Here is a 23,929-nt window from a genome sequence, read left to right as displayed (position 1 = left end):
ATTCCAATGCCGCTCATAAGGTTTTGCGTGTATCGCTCGCGCTGCAACCTAACCTGTACTCGAGTGCTGTCGAGCAACTACGTGGCCGAACCTATGAGCGGTATTACCGGCTTCGCTCGGTGTCAACAAAATTGTTGATAATTATTGACATGAGTAGAGTTTTGAGTTCGAATTGTTCTCAAATTACGCGTGAAAGTACCACGAATTGAATAACCACAGTTTAATATGAGAATTCAGCGTTTGAAACTATCAAAAACCTTAATTACAAGTCCACAAATTTTGCACTGTAAAGACCTCAAAACTTCGTTACGTGTTTTTTCATATTTAAAGTGGTAAATAAAGTGAAATTTTTCCGACAATCACATCCTATCATCAAATTCTTCATGATCAGGAACAGAAAGAAATTTTCAAGTTGATGGTTGTGGAGAATATCGAGTGAGCGCTATTACCCGCTGAGCGGTACAGGCACATCCTCCCCTATTCAATCAAATTGAGAACACCGTACATTTCATGCATTCAACTAATAGTTATTTTCATCACAAGGTCCACAAAGTATTTTCTGACGAATGTGGCTTTCTATAATCACATTCGTCAGAAAATACTTTTGGACCGTGTGATGAATGCAATTTTTCGTCAGAAGGCCCGTAAACCGCGATCAAACCGAGCGAAGCGAGGTTAGAATCGCGGTTTACCGGGTCTTCTCACGAAAACGAAATTAACTCTCTACTCTGATCTGTAATAAACGGATTTTGGAATTAGAAACATTTAATAACTTCTTTATACATCTTTTCATCTATTTCTAAACTTTTCTTGGTAACCACCGGGTTGGAAATTGTCTGGCAATATTGACCAATGGCCACAGAACCACGAGCAGTCATTGGTTGAAGTTCGAGAATTTTTGAATAAAAATAATACACGTAAATGGGCATACGTAGAAGAACCACAAATAAGTCGAAAGTGTCTTTTTCTTTTGTATATTCGACAGGTTCTCATGAGTGGCTCATTTCTAGATTTCATGAGATGCCACCGATTGCAAGGGATTCCAACTGATTTCATACGATTTCAATCCCAAGTGACACGGTGATTTCACAAATGAATGGCCCCTCGGAAGTTTAATGATTTTTTTCCTCCTAAATCCCATTCACATTGTTAGAAAAAAAATGAAATTTCATGGACTCCCAATTTTCAATTTTAAATTCGAATATATGTAAATGAAAAATTTGTTATATTTTCTTTTTGGGACTGTCCACCCACCACGTCCTCGTCGTGCGTCTTGGGTCACGCCAAGAGTTATGTGGTAGTGAGGCGTTCCGTTCAAAGGGTCAAGAACTTGGTTACCTCATTGAGAGAAAAGAATTTTAATGCTTGAAAATGAAGATGTATCCATATCACATTATTTGCATTTTATTGTCATAAGAAAGTACGACGGAGTTGAAGAAGGAACACCTCATATTCATTGAAATTTATGAAAGCTGATGGATATAATAAGAAAGGACCACAGGAATAGTGCAGTCAAAACTCCACGACTTACGTTTTTGCACCAAAGTAGTCCATAGTACCTTTGAAGATATTCGAATTCTAGGGAATATAATATAAAATATATTTCGTTCCTCACTCTGTCTTCTTAAACTTAATCGCTCTGCTGTATCTCTTCATCATCATTTAAAAAATGTACATTATATTAGTTTTGAACAGTGATTGAATTGAGCATCGGAGTAGTAAATCAATGTCGAGTGAATATTTTCTCCAAGGTAGAATCATTTTCATAATGATGAGTGATATTCCCTTTAACTCTTAAATGGTCGCGCTCTTCTAGTATCTCACTCGCTCTACAGCACGGAGAGAAAAATTAAATTAAAAAAAAAATACGTTTCGAAACGTAATTCGCGAGCGAAGTGAAATTCAATAAAAAGTGTGAGTCGGAACTGAAATTGTACGAATCGCCACGTAAATTCTACGATTTCTTCCGTAAAAATTAACCACCCGTCTGATGACTCACCGCTGTGGGGACAACAAGTCGTTCCGTAATTTTTCCCTAACGATTGAGACATGTTGCGGAACGGAACGTAGAAATAACTCACCAGCTTCATAAAAATTGTTGAACGTTCAAGAATTTTTTATTTTGGAGGCATAATAAGTCGGAAAGTTTCTGTAAGATTTTACTTTTTCGGAAAAAATTACGTGACAATTTCGTACTTTGTTCGGTGATGAACCTGAGAATTCCCTGAACATTTCAGATTTCTTATCTTCCATTCCTATAAAAATTGCCGGAAAACGACTCCCCACTGCGGATTTCGTGAAATGTTCCGTAATTTGTACTGAATATTTCTCTCCGTGAGTGGCGCCATATAGGTTGCATATGGTTTAGCGGGGATTCCCACACGATGCGACCACTTAAGGATTAAAAAAAATTATGTAACGCTTTCTGTCACCTATCTATTCGGCTATAAAATAACTCTATTCGTAGGTATTACTATAGCCATAACTATAACTATTGATAACTATAGCTATAAATATAACTAGACCTATCTATATATATGGTCACAGCTACAAATATCGATAAATGAAAATTATTTCTATAGCTATAGTATAGCTATTCCTACGAAATTTCAACAATTTGTACAATTTGAAATTGGCCGACGAATTGATATAATTTCAAGAATTCACCCATTACAACAACAGGGATATATAATGCATTTCATACCGTCCTTACGCATTCATGAGGAATGAATGTATTTTTTCTAGATAAAAAAACTATAAGGCCCAGTGGGTATATTTATAGCGCTCGGAGCGCGCAAGATACTCTAGTTAGAGAAATTATCAAGCGATATTTCTTGTATCTGCACTGAGAGAAAAATATAATTCTTCTGACTATATTCCATCACCATCGAATTATAGTCAAAAAGTCCTCAACAATTTTTCATGGGTTACGGTAACTATGCCCGGAGAAGTAATTACTACAATGGAATGTAGTCATCGCAACTATTTTATAGTTCTCCTCACGATAGATTTGTCGTGATTACTTTTGAACTTTGGGTTAGTTTAACTGCATTTTGATTTGCAAAAATTACGCTTGTAAAGTTACTATAATGTTATGTGCCGCATACAAAAACATCGTATCGTTCACCAAAATGCCTCAACTATTTTCTTATTATAAATCGAACTTCAGATTTTTCTCTCAGTGTGGTAGTGATACTACAAAATGTTCCAAAATTATCAGGCTAAAAATCTCGAAGGTACAACCCGAGGGACTTTCCTGAAAAATTGGGTACATTGTTTCTATGCAGGAAAGCTTGTGCGAAATAATTCATCAACTTTGGAGCACAAGTCGTATTCGTAGGATTATTTCTTTCACATGATCTTGAGGTAATCGCAGACAAGAATTTCAAGGAAAAGTACGTGTAGAGATACCGCGAAATTTCCAACAACAAACGGAGAGCCACTGCAAGATTTCCAGCGGAAATTTCGCAATACCTCCTCATTTATGACTCCTTGCCAAACTTCTACTTGCCAAAATGATAATGCAGTCTAACAGCTCCGAATATTGTACTTCGATTGGATCAAATCCGAAGGAAAGAAATAATCTCTTAACCCTATAAGGTGAATTTCAATATCCCCACTCGAGCGTCCTACCACGCTTTACTACACTTTGCACCTTAAAGGGTTGAAAACACTTGCTTCCCAGATGAATGCAAAATTAATTGAATTCTCAAAGACGAATTTGTTTTCTATTTATTGCTAATTAGCCCTCGGCAGGTGCGCTTTGTGGCGTGTTGACGTCCAGCGCCCGTTTCTTCTCGATGCTATTTAGCGCTGTTGAAGTGAATTGGGGGGATATCGTCGTGATATCAATCTTGTTAGATGCCTCCTTGCCTCTGTACTTCAGGTAGACAGCCGTACCGATTAATGCAAGACCTCCGATTATCATCAGCCACTTGACAATCCTAGAAAAATCCATAGAAAATCATTTATTTCGGGGTTACGCTACTGACTCAAAATATTTTGCTACGTAGTTATCCATATATGAAATTGAAAACTGCCAAAGAAAATTTTGTTTTGGTTTTTCCTGGAATGAGGAAAACAATTTTCCAGAAAAATGCAACGACCATAAAAAATTTAAAAAAATACAGAAATTGATGAAAATAAGCCAAGTCAGAGCTCAATAACAAATCAGTAAAGGTAGGACCAACATTCTTGGCGCGGGTTAGAACATGGGAGATTAGAATGATATTAGGCAGTGATTGAAAAAACTACACGCCAACGATATTAGTTCTATCTTTACTGATTTTTTTATTGACCCTTGACTTGGCTTATTTTTATTCGTTTCTTTTTCTCGTTCAATTTTTTTATGGAAGTTATATTTTTCTAGAAAACTGTCTTCCTCATTTCCAGGAACCGAAGAAAAATTGTCCTTGGTCGAGTGTTTTTTACAAACATATTAATTTTTGTTTTTTAGGACAATTTCATTGATTTTTGCATAGCGAGGAAATAAACAATTTTGTGTTTGTCTACAAACTCCGAAAATATACTTGCCCACATGTGATTCATGAATTTAGTTAATAATATTAATTATTTGAAAACGGTAAAATTTCCTCGCAAAGAACAAGACTCTTGCAGATCACGTCATTTTCATCCTTTTGAAAATCATCATTTCTAAACTGTTCGGGGAAAGATGAACAGAAATTTCATCCTAGGAAATGTCTGGGTGTTACACGGGATTATCCTACAGAATTTCCTATAACACAAGTCTATTTGCATTTTCCATATGAGTATTGTGACGTGTGGTGTCTGACACACGTTGGTTTAAATATTATTCTAATATTTTCAACTCAAAGAATGTTTTTAAACCGAGCATGATCAGCAAGGTAAGCATTCTCACGGGTGTTACAAGAGTCCGACTTCCGAAAGGAAGACGATTAACCGTCTTGGGGCATTGTCAATGACATCGCCAACGCAGTTTTAGTCGTACAAAAGCATGAGAACGCTTATCTACACATTTTAGGGACTGAAGCGTCTCTGAGGACCCTCGGTAAGACAGAGTACGGGAGGAGTTGGACTTGAACCGATGTCCACGTCTCGCCAAAAATCTTGAGTAAATAATTCCGCGCGCGATATCGCACCCAATTGGTTATCATTTGATTTTATACTATCGATTCTGTTCAACTAATATTTCACTAATAATTAAATGGTGTTCGATTATTAAGAAGAACTCTTATCAATCCTCCCCTAAACCCCCCTAAATGGGTCAACTCCCCGTGAGCTCGTACCGAGACTAGCCGGCGTAGTCTTCAAGGCAAAGGGCGGCTTAATTAAGGAACAACTAAAACCTTCCACGCCACAGTATCCTATTTTCGCACACTGATAGACTGATCTAGTTATTCCAAACGAGATTCGTTAACTATTAACGAATGGTAGAGTTGAATATGACCAAATGAATATTCGTTAATAGTTACCGAATGGCTCACTTGAAAAGTGAAAATCGAGTCAAGCAACACTGATAGACTGATTTATTTATTCCAAACGAGATTAATAGTTTTAACGAATGGTTCACTTAAAAAGTGAAAATCGAGTCAAATAAGGCTCCTCAAATATGCATTTGCTAACTATTAACGAACGAACTTTTAATGAGATCGAATAGACCCTCGTCTCCAACCAAATCCATTCATTAACAATAACTAATCTTTTCTATCAGTGCACTTGACCAAAATCAGCCTAGTTACGTCTAGAAATAAACCAAAGTGATTTTGTATAAACCCCCGCAAGAGCGTTGGCAATAAATTGTCGACTAGAACACATTTACATGCAGTAGAACAAGACCCCGCCTGTTTCCCTCGATTCGAGTGATTATCTCAACAAGATACAACGGTAGAAGGTTCAAAATGTTCTCAAGAGATAGCCATGGAAATTTCGACGGGCAAACACACTCTAATGACCCATTTTCCTCCTCAATTTCTTCAGATAGGACCGAAAAACTTTTCGCCCTAAAAATTTAATTCTTCAGTCTTCCCGGTTTCTGAAGTGAAATAGCTCACTAGGGGCTGCTTTTCTTGATGAAAATTTCCCCAGCTTTTAAATGGCACCATTTTTCACCTCCCACTTCTTCCAATGCTGAAGAAACTCGCAATTTAGATATGCTTTTATCGTTTTCATTTGATGACGGCAGTGTAATGTGAGCACGAAAATTATTCCTGCCAATTAAATTTATTTGTGCTGAATTAATTTGTTTGAAACAAGGGTTCAATACAGATTTCTTGTGGAAATTTTCACCATTTAGTTCTTTCATTCGTATTTTATGTCACACGGCCATAAAAGTATTATCTGATTCATGTGATTAGTCCCATTCGTCCCATTCATCAGATATTTTTATCGCCTGATGGCATAATGTACTATTTCGTCACTAGGCCGAAAGAAACTTTTCTGGTGAATATGAGTTTGTAGTCCGAGTCGTAGGTCAGGGCTACGTCTCGGTGATTTTCACGAGTGTGAAGTTGGCGGCCCGAAGCGAAGCCGACACGGAGAGAAATATTCAATAAAAATTACCAGAAAAAAGACGTAAAAATTACGTTTCGAAGCGTAATCTGGGAGAGAAGTAAAATTCACTAAAAAGTGTCAATCGTCACGTAAATTCTACGATCTGTTCCGTAAAAATTACTCATCCGTCCAACGCCTCACGGCTAGCCATGAGTCACCGTGAGGGGGAGATTTTAACAACACGTTCCGTAATTTTTCCGGAACTTTTCGTAAAAATTCTTAAACATCCAAGAATTTTCATGTTCTGCGGTATAATAAGTCTTGAAGTTTCTGTTAGATTTTACAACTTCCAGAAAAATTACGTGACTTTTTCGTATTTTTTCGGTGACAGACCCGAAAATTTACTGAACGTTTCAGATTTATTCTCTTATATTCCTATAGAAATTCACTGAAAACGATTCTCGCTTGCGAATTACGTGAAATGTTCCGTAATTTTTCTTGAATATTTCTCTCCGTGGAGGGCTGCCAATCACACGACCTGAAATATCTCCGTTGCAGATGTATCTAACTCTATTTTTTATCAGTGATGTTACGTTCAACGAGTGGCGAACTGTGCCATTTTGCGTTTACGAATAAATAAAAAAACACTTTTTTCTATGAGGCGAATGTAGTGGCAGTGAAAAAAACTTTTTTTCGGCCATGTGATGAATGCTATTTTTTGGACGCTGCGCGTCCGGAGTCGCAACATATGTATTTATTGAGCAGAAATAATGTCTTTTTCTCAATGTAATAGCAATTCTCTTCACGCGTTTTTTTTAACTCATCCAGGTGTGTTTCTTTCAAATTTTTTTTTGTTTCGATTTATTGAAAAAAAATCCTTGAATGGGGTATATAGGGGGGCCTTAGCATCTTGTTTACAAATTTCAGGCAGATATAGAATAGAAAATCGGAAATTCAATGGTACAAAAATTAGTAAATTCCGATAATGCTTTCAAGTGGTGAACATTAGCATTTTTCAATACTTCAGCCAATTATATTGTTGACTACCACCATGATTGGAAACGATAACGCAGTTGCCAATGGGACTCGATATAATAGTTAATATCGCTCATCATGTTGATAAAATTATCGGTTCATGGCTGCAATGAACATTGCTCAAACTATTGCACATAATGTTGCTCAAACTATCGCACATAATGTCGCTAAAATCAAGGCAGTAAATATCGCCATAATTGTCGTATCATCGGCATTTTCAATCATGGCAGTATGGCAGGAGCCTACCATGATGCTATTGGATAAATCATTCCAAAATTCTAACGCTCACTATTCAGAAATTTATTATCATAATTCCATAATTTGTATGCCATTGAATTACAGATTTTCCATTCTATATTTCTTCACAATTTGTGAACAAAGTGCTGACGTCACCCTGTATAATAGTCTGAAATCAGGAACATGGCTTTCTGAACCCGGTATATTATATTCTAGATTCCGGAATAATATTCCATAATCCGGGATGCTTCATCCTCAATTCCGGAATAATATTCCTGGGTCTTCCTCGCATTGAAATATTATACTTTGCGTCTATAAGATATGGCATCTACTGACGACGCGCCGTCCGAATTTAACCCTAGTCTGGGTCGCCAGGCGCGCCCCTGCGTCTTTGGTCACCTCCGCGGGGATTCCCCGTCGTGTTATTTAGGCTTTAGCATTTTCGAATTCACTCTACACTGCCCGGGCGCATTTAGCGAGTTTCCGGCAACGTCGGGTCATGAGCAAATTCATTTAACATGAGAAAAAATAATTCGCCTGTTCGAAACGATTTTTCTCCAGGAATTTTGGGAAATATCTTGTTCTAAAAACTACTATAATTTTTTTTACACATTTTAATTGACAAAGTCAAATTTTTTTAATTTTCCCGGTTAGCCAGTCAATTGTAATTAAAGAAAAACGCCGCGCGTTCTTTCAAAAACTGCTATTATCCACTTCATTGAATAAGGGGGGGTCAATTGCGTCCCGAAGAAAATTTGTAAATGAAGACGACCTACCCAACGATGGAGATGAGCGTGTAGACCATCTTCAGCTGATCCACATATTTATCTTCCAACAGGATACCTTCCTCCACCCAGAATAATGGAAGAAGTGCCTGTGGAAAAGTTTTCATCAATGAGAACTTCGCCACTGGACGGATGAACATGTTGAATTGTAAGCGCTTTCTTGCTTCTACAGGGGTTCCTGTCATCGGCTCCAAGTTTATGAAAATTTGATGTTCTTCCTGAAATTAATAATGAATTCAATTAGGCAAAATCGACATTTTTGGAAGAATTTCTCAACTTTTCAATGAATAAGTAAATGGAATCTTGGGAATTTTGTTTCATGTGACTGATGCAATGGTTAAGTTAGTTGGCCGACTATGGGAATGCACGGATTGAATAGATTTAATCAAAAAAATTTTATCCTTTGTGTGGGCAGGAAATGTAATTTCCAGCGCTACTTCTTCGTTATTCGATGCTCCCATACGTATTCTACTCCCGGCAAATGCTCGTTGTATATGAAACGAGGGATACTATTTCGTCGTTTCGGCTATTCAATAATCACAGACAAAAAATGAATTCGCAAATGAAATAATAATAATATGACAGCAATCTTTTAACTTAGGGACCAAATATTTTTGATCAACTTCGCTCTATAAAAGATATTGTTATCCTAAAAAGGCACTGGTTTACATGAATGATCCGCCTCTTGAGCCGAATATTTCGTTGTTGTTGACCGCAGAGCAATTATTAATGTTCAAGACTTCCAAATTCGAAGCAAACGATGAATTTTTTTTGTAATTTTTAAATAACGATTTTATTGCCCCAAACAAGACTTGTTGTAGAAATTGTTCGCTTTTCGCTCGGTGTATCCCTCATGGTCTTTACAAGTTACGTTCCAATGATTATTATTATTATTTATCAATCCTTTTGGGATACATAGCCATCGCATGGGGGAAAAGAATTTTTTGAGCATGAACAAAAGTGTTTGTAGGAATAATTGTATATATAATAGAAATGTGGCATGAGACACTCGCAGGAACTATGAATAATGACAAAGGTAAAGCAGCAGTTTGCAGCTAGATACAGTAAAATGAATAAGCAAAGAAAAAAGTAATTCAGGAGCAAAAATTAAAGCTAAAAGATATTTGTAAGGAGCGCAAAGAAGCATTCAGTAAATCAAGACGCCTTCTAGATTCAATACAGTTCGTTATAAAAATATAGATGCATTTGTTACGTTCCAATAAAAATTTACGTTTTACACATTTTCATTTGTACGTTTATTCATTTATATATGAATTGGAATCTGTACCTTATCTGGATGGAGACCATCGACCTGGGTCAAATATAAATCGTCAACGAGGTAGAAATGGGGAAGACTAGCAACCATAGGTGCACCGATACAGGGGAATAGATCGATGAGGCCTTTCTTCAGACATTTATTTGGAGCAGGACACAAACATTTCAGGTTTTCGTCTTTATTCATGTCACCATAATGTGCAACATAATGATTTGTGGGAAGACCTGGAAACAACAAGTAATAATATGCCATCGAAATTCTGCGTGAAAATGATGTGAAGTGAGACAAGTCCGAGTGATCGAGGGTTAATAATATTCGTGTTAATGACAAAATTTGTAGAATAATGTCGATTGCTGACTTGAAAATAATTTAAGGGGAGACCGCGGTGAAATTTGAAAGTCTCGGCTCGGCCTTAAGAGCCATTGGATGACTTTTGATATATGAAGGGATATATAAAAAAGTGAGAAAAATTTCGGACCCGAACCGTTTTGCCCCGTGTATCCACCAAAAACGTCATTTTTCACGTTTTTAGCTTAAAAATGCTCCTTGGACCAAAGTTTTCATCCGATTTCAACTTTTTTTTTTTGAAATTTTCGCTATACTCCAACGAACAAACCCAAGTATTCGTTTTGCTTTATATTTATTAGATCATGAGATAGTACATTATGTCATGAGGGCGATAAGCGGCGGTTCGTGAGGAGTGTGAACCGCTGGGTACTCATCCGATACTCAACGATGTAAACAACAATATGGCTACCTGTCACTTCTATTACCAGTGGGTTAGGTTACAGAAATGGCCGCTAGGGACGCTGTAAATCTTTCTCGACTATTCCTTTTCCCCGATTGCGGAGCGCATGCCCAAGTGGGGGGAATGTCAGGGCTCATTGTGACTTCCGCTTATCGCTCCTTACATAGGTAAGTGAGACTTACCATGCCTGGTCCCCCACTTACCCTCCTGGGAGCACCGATTATAGAAGTGTAGTGGTAAACTCCATTTACCCCCTCCCAACAGAGCCCCAGTAAGCGCCGCTTATCCGGCCACAGTGACGAAAAAGTGTTTTTTTTTTTAGTTTTCATTTTTTTTCGTCTTGTTAGCAAATACTAAAATTCGTTATTTTCCGCCCATTTTTTTTGTTATAATATTTCGATTACGTATGATTACAACGTGGAATAACGAAAAACAACTAATTTTAGCATTTGGTAAAAAGAGGACAAAAAATAGAAACTAAAAAAATCATTTTCTCATGATCTGATAAATATAAAGCAAAACGGATACTTGGGTTTGTGCGAGGGTATAGCGAATATTTCAAAAAAAAAAATTGAAATCGAATGAAAACTGTGGTACAAGGGGCATTTCTAAGCTAAAAACGTGAAAAACGACGTTTTTGGTGGATATCCGGGGCAAAACGGTTCGGGTCCGAAATTTTTCTTACTTTTTTATATATCCCTTCACATATCAAAAGTCGTCCAATGGCTCTTAAGGCCGAGCCGAGACTTTCAAATTTCACCGCGGTCTCCCCTTAAATAGGTACTTTTCCTATAAATTGATTTCCTGGTATTGATTATTGATTATGACCTGCTGTAATTTACTGTTATCAAGGAAATTGCGTTTTCTATTTGTATTTTCTCAGTATGTCTATACTCTCCTGACTATCCGTGCGGTACATACGGATAGAAATGTTCAGTAAAAATTACGGAACTCGCGAATATTCAATAAAAATTACGTATCTTTTCCGTAATTCTGGAGCGAAATATGGTTGCAGGAAATTTTACGGAACTGTCACAAAATTTTTGCAGCGCATTCCGTAATTTTTATCTGAATCTCCTGTGAAAAATTACGATACCGTCACTCAGAATATTTGAGTGATGGTATCGTAATTTTTCACAGGAGATTCAGGTAAAAATTACGGAATGCGCTGCAAAAATTTTGTGACAGTTCCGTAAAATTTCCTGCAACCATATTTCGCTCCAGAATTACGGAAAAGATACGTAATTTTTATTGAATATTTCTCTCCGTCCAGAAATCCCCAGAAATGTTACCTCAACAGCACTAGAATTTCTCATAGCCGGTGGAATGGGATTTTTCTAGTATTAACACTAAAATTTTTCTACAAAATTTCTCTCCGTGCATTAATGAGACATCAAATAAAGTGTGGAGAGTCGAATAATGTTGCTCTTTTTTTCTAATTTCCTAAAATTGTAATTCAATTTAAATATGTCTGAATTCACGAAGACCAAATTCCCTAATACTCCATTTCGGATGTTTTCAGACCGGAATTTATTTATTCAAGATGTATTTTCTACGATTGAATGACGTATAACCGCATATGTTCTTCCGAAATAATCAATTATCGATTGAATCATTTCGTGTTTTATAATATGTGAGGTATTGACTCTTAACGTTTTCCCACTTCGCTGTTGAATGCATACTAATTACTAATAAATGGTAATGATCAATGATGAATAATTCATGTTGGTTGTTAATGGAGCTGACCTTTGACGCTCGATGGTTTTACATAGCGAGCTGGTACAGTGAGACACATGTCACTAGTAAAAGAGAGCATATCCTCATCTTCAAAAAGCAGCGGATGGAAAATAGTGGAATCTGTACCAGTGAGGTTGTTGCAGGGTCCTTCATCCGCCCAGACCTCTTGTATTTTCTCCCCCTTGAACTCCACCATCTCGCCCACTTGTAGGTAATTTTGAATACCGCGCCTCACTTTTAGTCTATCTGATAGCACTGTAGCGTTTTTCTGAAATTCATAAAAACAATTGCTAAGAAGTTATTTTTAAGGCTCTCAGGCCATGATTGATTCTAGTGAAAGATAATTGCCGTATGAAGGGTGGCAGAGCTCGACATGTACAATAAATTTGAAATGTAGAAGTGGCTGGGAGCCAGATAGCATGTTCGGATCAAGCAAATGACGCACAAAAAATTGATTTTTATTATATCATTGCAGATATGATTACGCTATATTGTTCAAAATATTATGCTAGCTTAAATTAAATTCCAAAACATAAAGTAAACTCGAGAGTCACTAATGAACCAAACGTTTACCTATGTATATACCCTACACGGAGAGAAATATTCAATAAAAATTACGTATCTTTTCCGTAATTGCAAAGCGAAATGTGGTTGTAGGAAATTTTACGGAACTATCACGGAATTTTTCCAGAGCGTTTCGTAATTTTTATCTGAATCTTCTGTGAAAAATTACGATACCGTCACTTAAATTTTCTGAGTCGATTCCGTAATCGGTGAGCGAACTCTGAGATCCGTAATTTTTACTGAACATTTCTCTCCGCGCTATCTGAATCTCCTGTGAAAAATTACGATACCGTCACTTAAATTTTCTGAGTCGATTCAGTAATTGGTGAGTGAATTGTGAGCTCCGTAATTTTTACGGAACATTTCTCTCCGCGCTATCTGAATCTCCTGTGAAAAATTACGATACCGTCACTTAAATTTTCTGAGTCGATTCAGTAATTGGTGAGTGAATTGTGAGCTCCGTAATTTTTACGGAACATTTCTCTCCGTGTAAAAAAACAAATGTTTTTGGAAAAAAACTGCGCCCAGAAAATGTTTGTTTGGTTTTTACTGGAAAGTAGGCATTCTTGAAAAATACGCTATTCGAAAAAATACGAAATTTCATAGACAGTCGACTACCAATTTTCAGGACAGTGACACTGAATGCGATTTAGGGGGAAAAATGTGGCGGTTAGGTGTAGGGTAAGCTACCCAGTAGATGGACACTGCCCTATAGATGGACGAGCTACTTTTGCATAGGAAATTACGCAAAAAAAATACTGAAACGTGAATTGTTGCTTTGAATTTTCACTAACTGTTATGATTCTTAACCCCTGAGTGACGATTTGTTTTCGATCAATTTTTTTTTTCAATTGCTAAACAACAAACGTCCATCTACTGGGCGGTTTTCTTAGGCGTCCATCTACTGGGCAGTTTACCCTATGTCGTAGAATAATAACTTATGGTTTAGCAGAAAGGTATTCTATTAGCACGTTAGATGTGTTTACATCGAGTTTGACAATCGGACTGATCTACTTGGTCGGGAGCGTGCGGATTTAAACACCTTTTTTTATGGAAGGTTCGAGAATTGTCCAGAAATTTCGTGAGGGACAAGGATAAAATGATGTTTGCTCCAATATGACGATATAGAATATTTGAGACGCGTTAGATGAATTTCGAAATAATAATTTGTTTGTGGTTCGCTCCACAAAAAATATGAAATTTTAGGTTTCACTGAAAATTCAGTAAAATTCCAGAATTTTAAAGGGCATAAAGGAAATTCTTGAAAAAGGATTCAAAACACGACTGGCTTTCTGTGAAATACTTTCTACGCACTTGTATCGAAATATACTATTTCATAGATGAATGAATATATTGTATATTGGCATTTCATGACTTTTTTGGATACGTTTATCCAGAATTGAGGGGACATTAACATTTGAGTGTTTATAGATTACTTCCGGTAAACTTAAATTCATAGGCTGATGGTAAAAATATCCAAAACTTTATAGGATAAGTATGAACAAATTCATCGACTTACAGCACCCAAAAGAGCAAATCTGTATTTCCCAGGACCATCCTTAATGAAGGATTCTTCCTTCTCAGCAAGGAGCGTACAAGCTGATTTTCCCTGGAAGTCTTGGACGGTGCAATCAACTGTTAGGCCTGTCCAGAGAATTTGCTTCACTGTTGCTTTGATAAATACTGACTCAGGCTTGTGAAAAATACTGTCAACTGCTCTTGCTAAAATCGTGATAATTTGTTGTTAAAAAGTGAATTACTCATATTCGAACTATCCGTAAATCCCCCACTAGGAGAAAAACAAACACGTTGCCAAACAAGTCTTGTTTGGGCCAACAAAATCGCTAGTTGAAAATTGCGAAAACATACGATGGGGATAGAAGTATAAGTTACGTTCAATTCTCCAGTTACGAGATGATTATTCATGATTTGCATTCAAATACTTTTCACCGTTTAATAAAGATGACAATTATTATGACTAAAAATTGCATGGAACAAAAATCTACCGGAAATGCATTTGCAAACTCGATCCATACACTGTTCAAAATTTTTGTTTTAATTTTCCGTGGCAAATTTCGGAAATTTTTATCGCATTGCAATTCCACTGAAATTTTAGGAAATTTTGTCATTGAAAATTCAGAATTTCATGCAAAAATCAAATAGAACTGTAAATTTCCGTTCCTTTTTCCCCGGAAAATGAATAGAAAACCAGAAAATTCTGGTTAATAAATTCTTGGATTTTCAGGACAGTGACACTGAATGCAATTTAGGGGGAAAAAATCATGAAATTTCAGATTTCGCTGAAAATTCAATGCAATTTGACACTGAATATTCATATTAGATTGGAAATTCGAATAAATTGAGGAATTCTTGTCTTTATGGCCCTTAAAATATTGAAACTTGACAGAATTTTCAGTGAAACCTGAAATTTCATGATTTTGTTTCCCCTAAATTGCATTCAGTGTCACTATCCTGAAAATTGATAGTCAACTGTTCATGAAATTTTTTTTTTTCTAACAGTGTACGTGTATTTACCCAGGGGCTACTCACTTCCGAAATCAGGGCGCCACTCTGGCATAAAATCATTCCGAAATCACGTGAAATCACTGAAATCATCTCCGAAATGACGTGAAATCGTGTGAAATCAATGAAATCACCGAAATCAGTGGACTACTGGCGTAGTACGAACCGTTCAAGTAATTCTTGATTTTGAAATTGACACACCTGGCAACGATGATAATCCATTTTACCATTTTACTATGGTAGTGAGTTCGACATGTCGAACTCACTACTCATTAATAGCAGCCCAGGAAAGAAAAAAAAAAGCAACAACGTTTATATTATTGGGGCGTTGTGGGGTTCATACCAGCCGCGTCCCCGTCACGAACTCTGGGTCATGTTAAGTGCTGGTAGGGCTTGATAATTATGCCTTACCATGCATTCTTGAATTTAATTTTAATATCTTGATAAATTTAATTTAGTTCGACATATCGAACTCACTGCCATAGTAAAATGGTAAAATAGACCGCTTTTCATCGTTATTAACTCAAGATTGACGGAGTAGAATCAAGCCAATTCGTTATTATTTAAGCCGGATCGCTCAGTTGGGAGAACACCCAGTGCATAATCGGAAGATAGCGAGTTCAAATCCTTGTCTGGACTATCCATTTTTTCAGTAAAAATTTTCTGGCTATTCATATTCAGAGTAGTCCCGGTTCCCGTCCTACCTCATCCAAATCCCATCCAATCATTTCCTGTGACGTTACAAAGATGGTAACACGTCTTATCAACTGGCCGACATTTCAACTACGACTATTTAACTAAGACTTTTCAACTACGACGTTTCAACTAGATTTTTCCATGCATAAGACGTAGTTGTATGGTTTTTCATTTTTATGATGTATATTTTTTCCATTCTATTACAATAGTTTATTATTATGAACAGTTTTATTATTATGAATTATTTTAAAAATATAATTAACATAATGAACATTATCGCAATACATTTTATAAATTTATGGTTTTTCATTTTAATTGTATCATTTTTTTTTATCTTATCACAGAAAGTAACATGATGAACTTGATCTCTATGCAACTTCGAATTTCAATAAATAATTGATAAATAATAACGAAATAGCTTATAAGTAGAACAGTAAGTGGGCAAAAATACACGAATAAATGCAATAAATAATCGCTGTACAATGACGCGTAACTAATGAGAATTTATAATTTGATGCATTGGGCAATTCCCCTCAGATAATCCTCAAAATTATCCAGTGCATTCTCGCGATTAACAATCGTCCTAAGTCTCGCATTTGTGCGGTATCATCGTTATTTACGTATTCCGAATGTTTTTGAGAAATATTAGATATATTGAAATTTCCATTGGATAGCTGTATGTTACAAAGTAGTTGTCAAAAATTGAAAAAAAAAACTTTTAATATTTGCAAAACTTCAAATATATTAATTCACTTTTTTTCTAAAATCGGAAAACTTGGAATTTTGGAGTTTATGTTTCGCATAAAATTCCAGTTGAAATGTCCTAGTTGAAGGAGTGTTAGTTGATAATGTTTTTAGTTGAAATGTCGCTAGTTGAAATGTCTTAGTTGAAATGTCGCCAGTTGATAAGACATGGATCCATAAAGATATGGAACGCTATATAAATTCCCTTCTTTAATGTAATATTAAAATCTAATTGAACATGTGTGTAGTATTTTGTATTGTAATGTTAATATTGTCCGTTTTGATTTTCATAATTTGACACATCCCGTTTTGCCCCCCTCTATTATTTGTTAACTTTATTTTTCTGAAATGACTGATTCCAAATTAATGAAATCATTCGAAATCATGAGGTCAACTTCCGTGACGCTCGACATCACCGAAATCGACTTCATTTCGAAATCATGGTGTCACTCAATTATGGAATGAGTAGCCCCTCGGCATTTACTATTCTTATCCAGCGTGACCGGAAAAATGGTGCGAATTTACGTTCCACCATATCCGCACGGAGAGAAATGTTCAGTAAAAATTATGGAACTCACAGTTCGCTAACCGATTACGGAATCGGCTCAGAAAATTTAAGTGACGGTATCGTAATTTTTCACAAGAGATTCAGGGGTCCGAATCTACAAGAGTTTTCACAGTGCGAAGTGAGATGGAAACTTTTGTTTTACATTGTTCTAACAGAGGAAACACATGACAGCTGTCGCACTTCTCATCGTGAAAACTTTTGCAGAATCGGACCCCAGTAAAAAATTACGGAACGCTCTGGGGCCCGATTCCGATCGCTTGTGACAGTGAAAAGTGAGATGATAACTTTTGTTGTACATTGAATTAACATAGCAAACAAATAACAACCGTCTCACTTCTCACTGTCACAAGCGATCGGAATCGGACCCCTGGAAAAATTTCGTGACAGTTTCGTGAAATTTCGAAAAAAGTTTCGAAAAAAATATGTAATTTTTATTAAATATTTCTCTCCGTGCGTTTGTCACCCTGCATGTCTTATGAAGTTGTGAATCAACTTACTAGCAAAACTTATTGTCCCTGGTTGTTCCCTCATGACCGTCAAAATCATGGTCAGGATCATGACGTGGGGAAATGTTAACACGGTGTCCTCAGAGAGGCCCATTCCACTCTTTTCAGGAGAAAATTGCCACGTCGCTTTGTTACTGTACTCACATGTGTCATCCTTTTCAACGTCCTTCAGGTCCACTTTCTCCTTGTACTCACTTCATCACAGAAATTAATGTTAATTACTCAATGTATATTTTATTGCAGTCTCATTCACAGCAACAGAACCGAAGTTGAAACTGTGTGAGTCTGTAACTCACGTTGCTATTATCATTCAATTCAGTTGGTAATGAAACCTTCTGCCCCGCAATTAAAAAAGCGCTTTTTTTACAAATAAAATGCAACTACATTCTTTCTTTTTTTTAATTTATTAAATAGTTCTATTTTTTTGAGCGCATATAATATTTATAATAAATACAATATGCTACTGAATGGAGCAAAAAAAAAAGAAAAAATACGATAATGGAAACATAAAAAAAAACAAAAAAAACAATAATTAAACTCGACAGTTACTGAGTGACCAATGTTTATTATAATTAGACATATATCGTAAATTCATGTAAATATTTGTAAATATTTATGAATACCTTAGTAAACTTGAATAAAAACATGATTAAAAAAAAAATAATGAAACATTCTGCAGGAAGAATGTCAAGGAAGATTCAGTTGGGTTTTTTAAAATGTTTACTGAAAAGTATGCAAGAATTTTTTCTCGGTACCGATTATTAGGGCTGCGCACGAGACAAGACAAGACGACACTAAGGTATTTATGGCTAGGTGGGCATGTTACAGGTGAAACGGAGAGGAATCTATTGTTCTCTCGTAGAAAACTAATCGCTGAACAAAAAAAAAACGATATTTCAATTACAAATTTTCAATCAATTTCGCGCATTTTTGTAGTGATGCCGCGAGACACTAAGAATTAAGAATTTGTGTGTCTGAATTTCCCGTGCCAAATTCCGGAAATTTTTATCGTGTGCCAATTCCACTGAAATTTCAGGAAATCTTGTCATTGAAAATTCAGAATTTCGTGGGAAATCAAACCGAACTGTAAATTTCCATTTCATTTTCCCTGAAAATGAGTAAAAAACCAGAATATATTTTAGGAGGAAAAAAATCATGAGATTTTGGATTGCACTGAAAATTCAACGCAATTTGACACTGAATATTCATATAAGATTGGAAATTCTAGGAAATTAAATAATTCTCGTCTTTATACTCCTTAAAACTCGTAAATTTTAGTGAATTTTCAGTGAAACCTGAAATTTCATGATTTTTTTCCCCCTAAATCGCATTCAGTGTCACTGTCCTGAAAATTGGTAGTCAACCTCCATGAAATTTTATTTTCCTTCTAACAGTGTACGAGATGAAACTTTGGAGAGATGATCTCGGTCAGAGAACATAGTTTTTTGCTCTCGCGCATGATAACTCTCAGTCAATTTATCTCATCTTGGTCTCAAGTTTTTCCTATTTTTTAATGTAAAACCTCGGTTTTTGTCTCGGTCTTCTACATATTAAAAACACGAAAAACTGGAAACCGACATGAAATAAATTGAATCTAAATCATTCAGAGCGGAGTCGACACTGAGTATACACTAAGACGAGATGAAAAATTTCCATGTTGACTGAGACCGAGACAATCCCTCCAAAGTATTGTCTCGTGATGTCTCGTCTAATGTTTCACGGCATCACTACATTTTGGTGTTCAAAATATTTTGTTGATAACTTTTCTATTTTTTCCCACATATTTGGAGTTTGTCCAAGCTGGGGCGAAACGGGGTATTTCTAGCTGGGATACGGCTCCTCACCTGATGAGTTCGAGCGGGGTGATTTCTACACGGAGAGAATTTTTTAATAAAAATTATCCTACCGTTTTATAAAAGTGGATCATGAGTCATCGTTTCCGCATTTTTATCCAGAAATTTAGTAAAAATTGATATATGATGATCAAATTTTATTCCACGTTAGAGAAATTTTATCCTGATAAAAATAAAAATTACCGTGCCCGTAGAGGAAAAATTACAGTGGACTCTGGTTAGAGGCATATTGTTTAGTGTCGAATTTCCCCTCAATTTTTTTGTCTCGCCGCTCAAGCGCTTCCCCCACTCTGTCCCCACGCAAGCCGGAGAGTAAACACTCCAATATTTTCTTCAAATTGCTATTGTCTTCCGATTCCAGTAAAGACGAAAAATAAAATATTCTGCATTTGAATTGTCGATCAAAAAATTTAGTCCACTTCTGGCTGTTATGGGGGGAGGATCTCGTTTTGTTGGCATAACATTAATTCGAAATTGGATTAAATGAAATAATGAAGGGAGGTAAAGAAAATGACTGTAACATTTTTGATTCACATGGTTCGTTAACTCCAGAAGAAATATCTGTTCTATGGAATGTTAGGTACAAAGCTTCTGTGATCAAATATAGTCAATGAAATTAAAAATATTGATAATAAAAAAATCGTCTGAATCTATATGAATATTGCTATTATAGTTGAAACTGTGAACTAAAGTTTATCATTAAAATGAAGTGTTGAATTGGGAGAGAAAAGAAATAGTATTTTTCATTTTATCGTTCCCAGTTTTCTCGGAAGTCGGGCTCGGCGTGAGCGCGTAGTGGGGGCAGGGAAATAGAGTCGAATTCTCCGAATTCGCTTCCCCTATCCCGCAAAACAGTCGACTCTAACCAGAGTCCACTGTACTGTACCGAATTTTCGTTGTTATCTACATAAAAATTATTGGACTGAAAAAGTAAAATTTATTATGTGTCAGGATAAAATTTCTCTAACGTAGAATAAAATTTGATCATCATATATTAATTTTGACTACATTTCGGGACGGAAATGAGGAAACGACGACTCATGATACACTTTTATAGAACGGTAGGAGAATTTTCATAAAAAATTTCTCTTCGTGTACAACGGGATATTAAGGGGTCATTCAATTTTTGAGATCATTATATTAAGATGTTTGTGGATTCAGACACGTATAGGTGTTTGAAAGTTGTCTACAACAGATGTCTGAAATTCAGACATCTATTTTTTGCAGTGTGGTGGATTCGACAAGATTCTTTCCAGAAGTATTGCTCTAGAAACAGGCTCGTCTCAGTATCGTGCAGAGCTCCACAAATTGTTACCAGGATAAATCAACGGACCGAATGATTTGAGTGGGCAGGATTTTTTTCATCGATTAGAAGATTATCATACACAGAGAGAAATATTCAATAAAAATTACGTATCTTGTCCGTAATTCCGGAGCGAAATGCGGTTGTAGGAAATTTTACGGAACTGTCACAGAATTTTTCCTGAGCGTTCTGTAATTTTTAACTGAATCTCCCGTGAAAAATTACGCTACTGTCACTTAAATTTTCTGAGTCGATTTCGTAATCGGTGAGCGAATTGTGAGCTCCGTAATTTTCACTGACCATTTCTCTCCGTGTACATCAATGTATCCAGAAAATGAGCAGTTTTAGCAAAAAAAACGTGCCACAACCTACAAGTCACTCGTTGATAAATCACAAGCTTAGAATGCGAGCAAAAGAAAAAAAATTACTTGCTTGTGGAGTGATCACTTGAATTAACACAATTATAATTATATCACGTAATTCTGTTTAATTCTCTATAACTTACTGGTAGAAGAATGGACCAACTTCGTTGACTATTGGCTTGGCTCCCGCCGTAATTTCATCAGGGTTGGTGATATTGAAGAGAAAAACTCTGAAGTCCATAGGGAAGGGCATAGCTTCCCACATCTGCCTCATTTCTGATCCTGGTCTCAGGCTCACTTGCTGTCAATAATGAGATACAAATACCGATAAGAGCTATTGACACTGTCGGTTTTCATCACAATTATTAATTTCAGATTGAAAATATTTGAAGCAGAATGCAACGTGCTGAATTCGTTAATGGTACGTAAATTCTCAGAAATGGTAATCATTTTCATGTCATATGACTATTTTTAATAAACGAGCGAGTGACAGAACACATGCGACTGTAGATGTATTATTGAGTGAGGTATTAATGCTTTTTACGCCATCAATACATTGGTTTGATTGGTTTGGTTTGATCAATGGTTTGAGCAGAAAATTTTTATAAACTACACCCAAAAACATCGTCCTGACTCACATAAAAAAATTGGTTTGAATCAAGTCGGACTGAATTATGCCGGAAATCGATTTATTTCATATCAGATCATCGGCATGAATCAAGTCTACTTCGGAGACGACAAATCGGTCTCAGGAATCCGAGTCAGGTCACTTTCAGTTTGATTCGAGTCGAATTTCGTCCTGATTCAAGTCGGTTTTTCGGTTTGATTCAAGTCGATTTTTTGGTATAACTCAAGGTGATTTTAGGGCGTTATACATGGGGGGAGAGGGCGGTCATATATCGGAAGTGTTCATATATGTGGGTTTTCACGAATGAAGACAGAGTTTTATTCGTGTGTGTGTGTGTGTGTGGGGGGGGGGGGGGNGGGGGTTAAAAGGAATGCACGGAGAGAAATGTTCAGTAAAAATTACGGAACTCAGTTCGCTCACCGATTACGGAATTGACTCAGAAAATTTAAGTGACGGTAGCCTAATTTTTCACAGGAGATTCAGGTAAAAATTATGGGACGCTCTGGAAAAATTCCCACTTCGCTCCGGAATTACGGAAAAGATAGGTAATTTTTATTGAATATATCTCTCCGTGTGTTTTATCAACAGATGGAGGAGAGATTTCATATCAGGGGGAAGGGATTTCAAATGTTTATCCAAAGAACTAAAATATTTTTTTTCTCTGCTAAATTTCAAGAGTAATTAACTACACTGATAGACTGATTCATTTATTCCAAACGAGATTCGTTAACTATTAACGAATGGTAGAGTTGAATATGACCAAATGAATATTCGTTAATAGTCAACGAATGGTTCACTTGAAAAGTGAAAATGGCGTCAAACAAGGCACCAAAAATGTGAATTTGTAAACTATCAACGAATGAACATTTCGTGAGACCGAATAGACCCTCGTCTCCAACCAAATCCGTTCGTTAACTAATCCTTTCTATTAGTGTAATAATGTAAACAAGAATCTTAGGCATATCCAATAGAATCCCTTTTCGACCATTCGACAAAAAAATACTTCAGACTCTTAATTCCAAGGATTCCTCTTCATTGCATACAAACTCTTTCTAACAATCTCTTAAATTAACAAGAACTCAACTCACAACATCACAAAAAATTATTATCAAGCAATGTCACCAATTTTTTATGGTCATCTATATGCGCTAGTATTAAAGGAACAATTTGCATGAACAATTGAGAATGACAAACTTTTTCTTTCATTGACAATTATCGGCTTATCGAAGTTGTACCATTATTTCCATTAACACCTTCAATGAAGAACATCAATGCAAATTGTTACCCGGTAAAGCATAAATATCGGCCTCTGTCAAGGAGATTTAATAAAAAATGACCAATTAGTGACACTGGAAAATGTTAATTCACAGTTCAGGCCATAAAAAATGAGCTGTTATTTAAAGATGGAAAGAATTGTGATATTTACAAGAGCAAAAAAGATCAGATGCATACCAGCTTCCTGCGCGCATGGAGACTTTAGAGCACAATCAACGTTTCTAAGAAAAAAAAAGTAAGATGAGTTCGCAAGTTGAGCGAAACTCGTTGTACTAGGACAAGGTGATATAGAATCAAATGATTCGCCGATAGGTCTAAAAAATACGAGGATGACGTTAAAAATTGCAGCCAAATTATCGTAAACAACTTGTATAAACTGAATAGGTTCAGAGATAACTGTCAAAATTTTACTGTACACAGAGAAAAATTCGCAGTGAAAAGTGAGAAGAATGGCACGAATTTCCTTTAAGATTTATATTAAGAATTGCCAAAAAATGTACGACAAATTGGCCCTTGCTGAGTAAAGAAAAGTGAACCAAACCGGAAAATGAATAAAAATAGTTAATTAAATAAAATAGTTAAAAATAGTTGAGTAAATAAAATAGTTGTACCCTTCAC

At 36.1% G+C, this 23,929-nt stretch overlaps 1 protein-coding gene across 2 annotated transcripts in view; it reads right to left on the bottom strand.

Moving 5' to 3' along the window:
• Positions 1–3,716: 3,716 nt before the first annotated feature.
• The window catches only part of LOC107039501 (sensory neuron membrane protein 1), a 24,492-nt gene continuing 4,279 nt past the window's right edge, over positions 3,717–23,929 (bottom strand). For both annotated transcript variants that reach the window (XM_015259141.1, XM_015259142.1), the window contains 7 exons: positions 21,552–21,709; positions 17,882–18,084; positions 14,373–14,575; positions 12,299–12,557; positions 9,817–10,028; positions 8,520–8,746; positions 3,717–3,944 (listed from right to left, as the gene is read on the bottom strand). In XM_015259141.1, the coding sequence (XP_015114627.1) occupies positions 3,743–3,944; positions 8,520–8,746; positions 9,817–10,028; positions 12,299–12,557; positions 14,373–14,575; positions 17,882–18,084; positions 21,552–21,709 (1,464 nt within the window). In that variant the 3' untranslated portion in view covers positions 3,717–3,742. The remainder of the gene's footprint in view (positions 3,945–8,519; positions 8,747–9,816; positions 10,029–12,298; positions 12,558–14,372; positions 14,576–17,881; positions 18,085–21,551; positions 21,710–23,929) is intronic.

The sequence above is a fragment of the Diachasma alloeum genome, unplaced genomic scaffold (assembly GCF_001412515.2).
Source record: "Diachasma alloeum isolate Michigan unplaced genomic scaffold, Dall2.0 Dall_scaffold_00300, whole genome shotgun sequence".
NCBI classification, from domain to species: Eukaryota; Metazoa; Arthropoda; class Insecta; order Hymenoptera; family Braconidae; genus Diachasma; species Diachasma alloeum.
The sequence above is the reverse complement of the archived record's forward strand: the minus strand, read 5'-3'. Positions and strand labels throughout refer to the sequence as shown.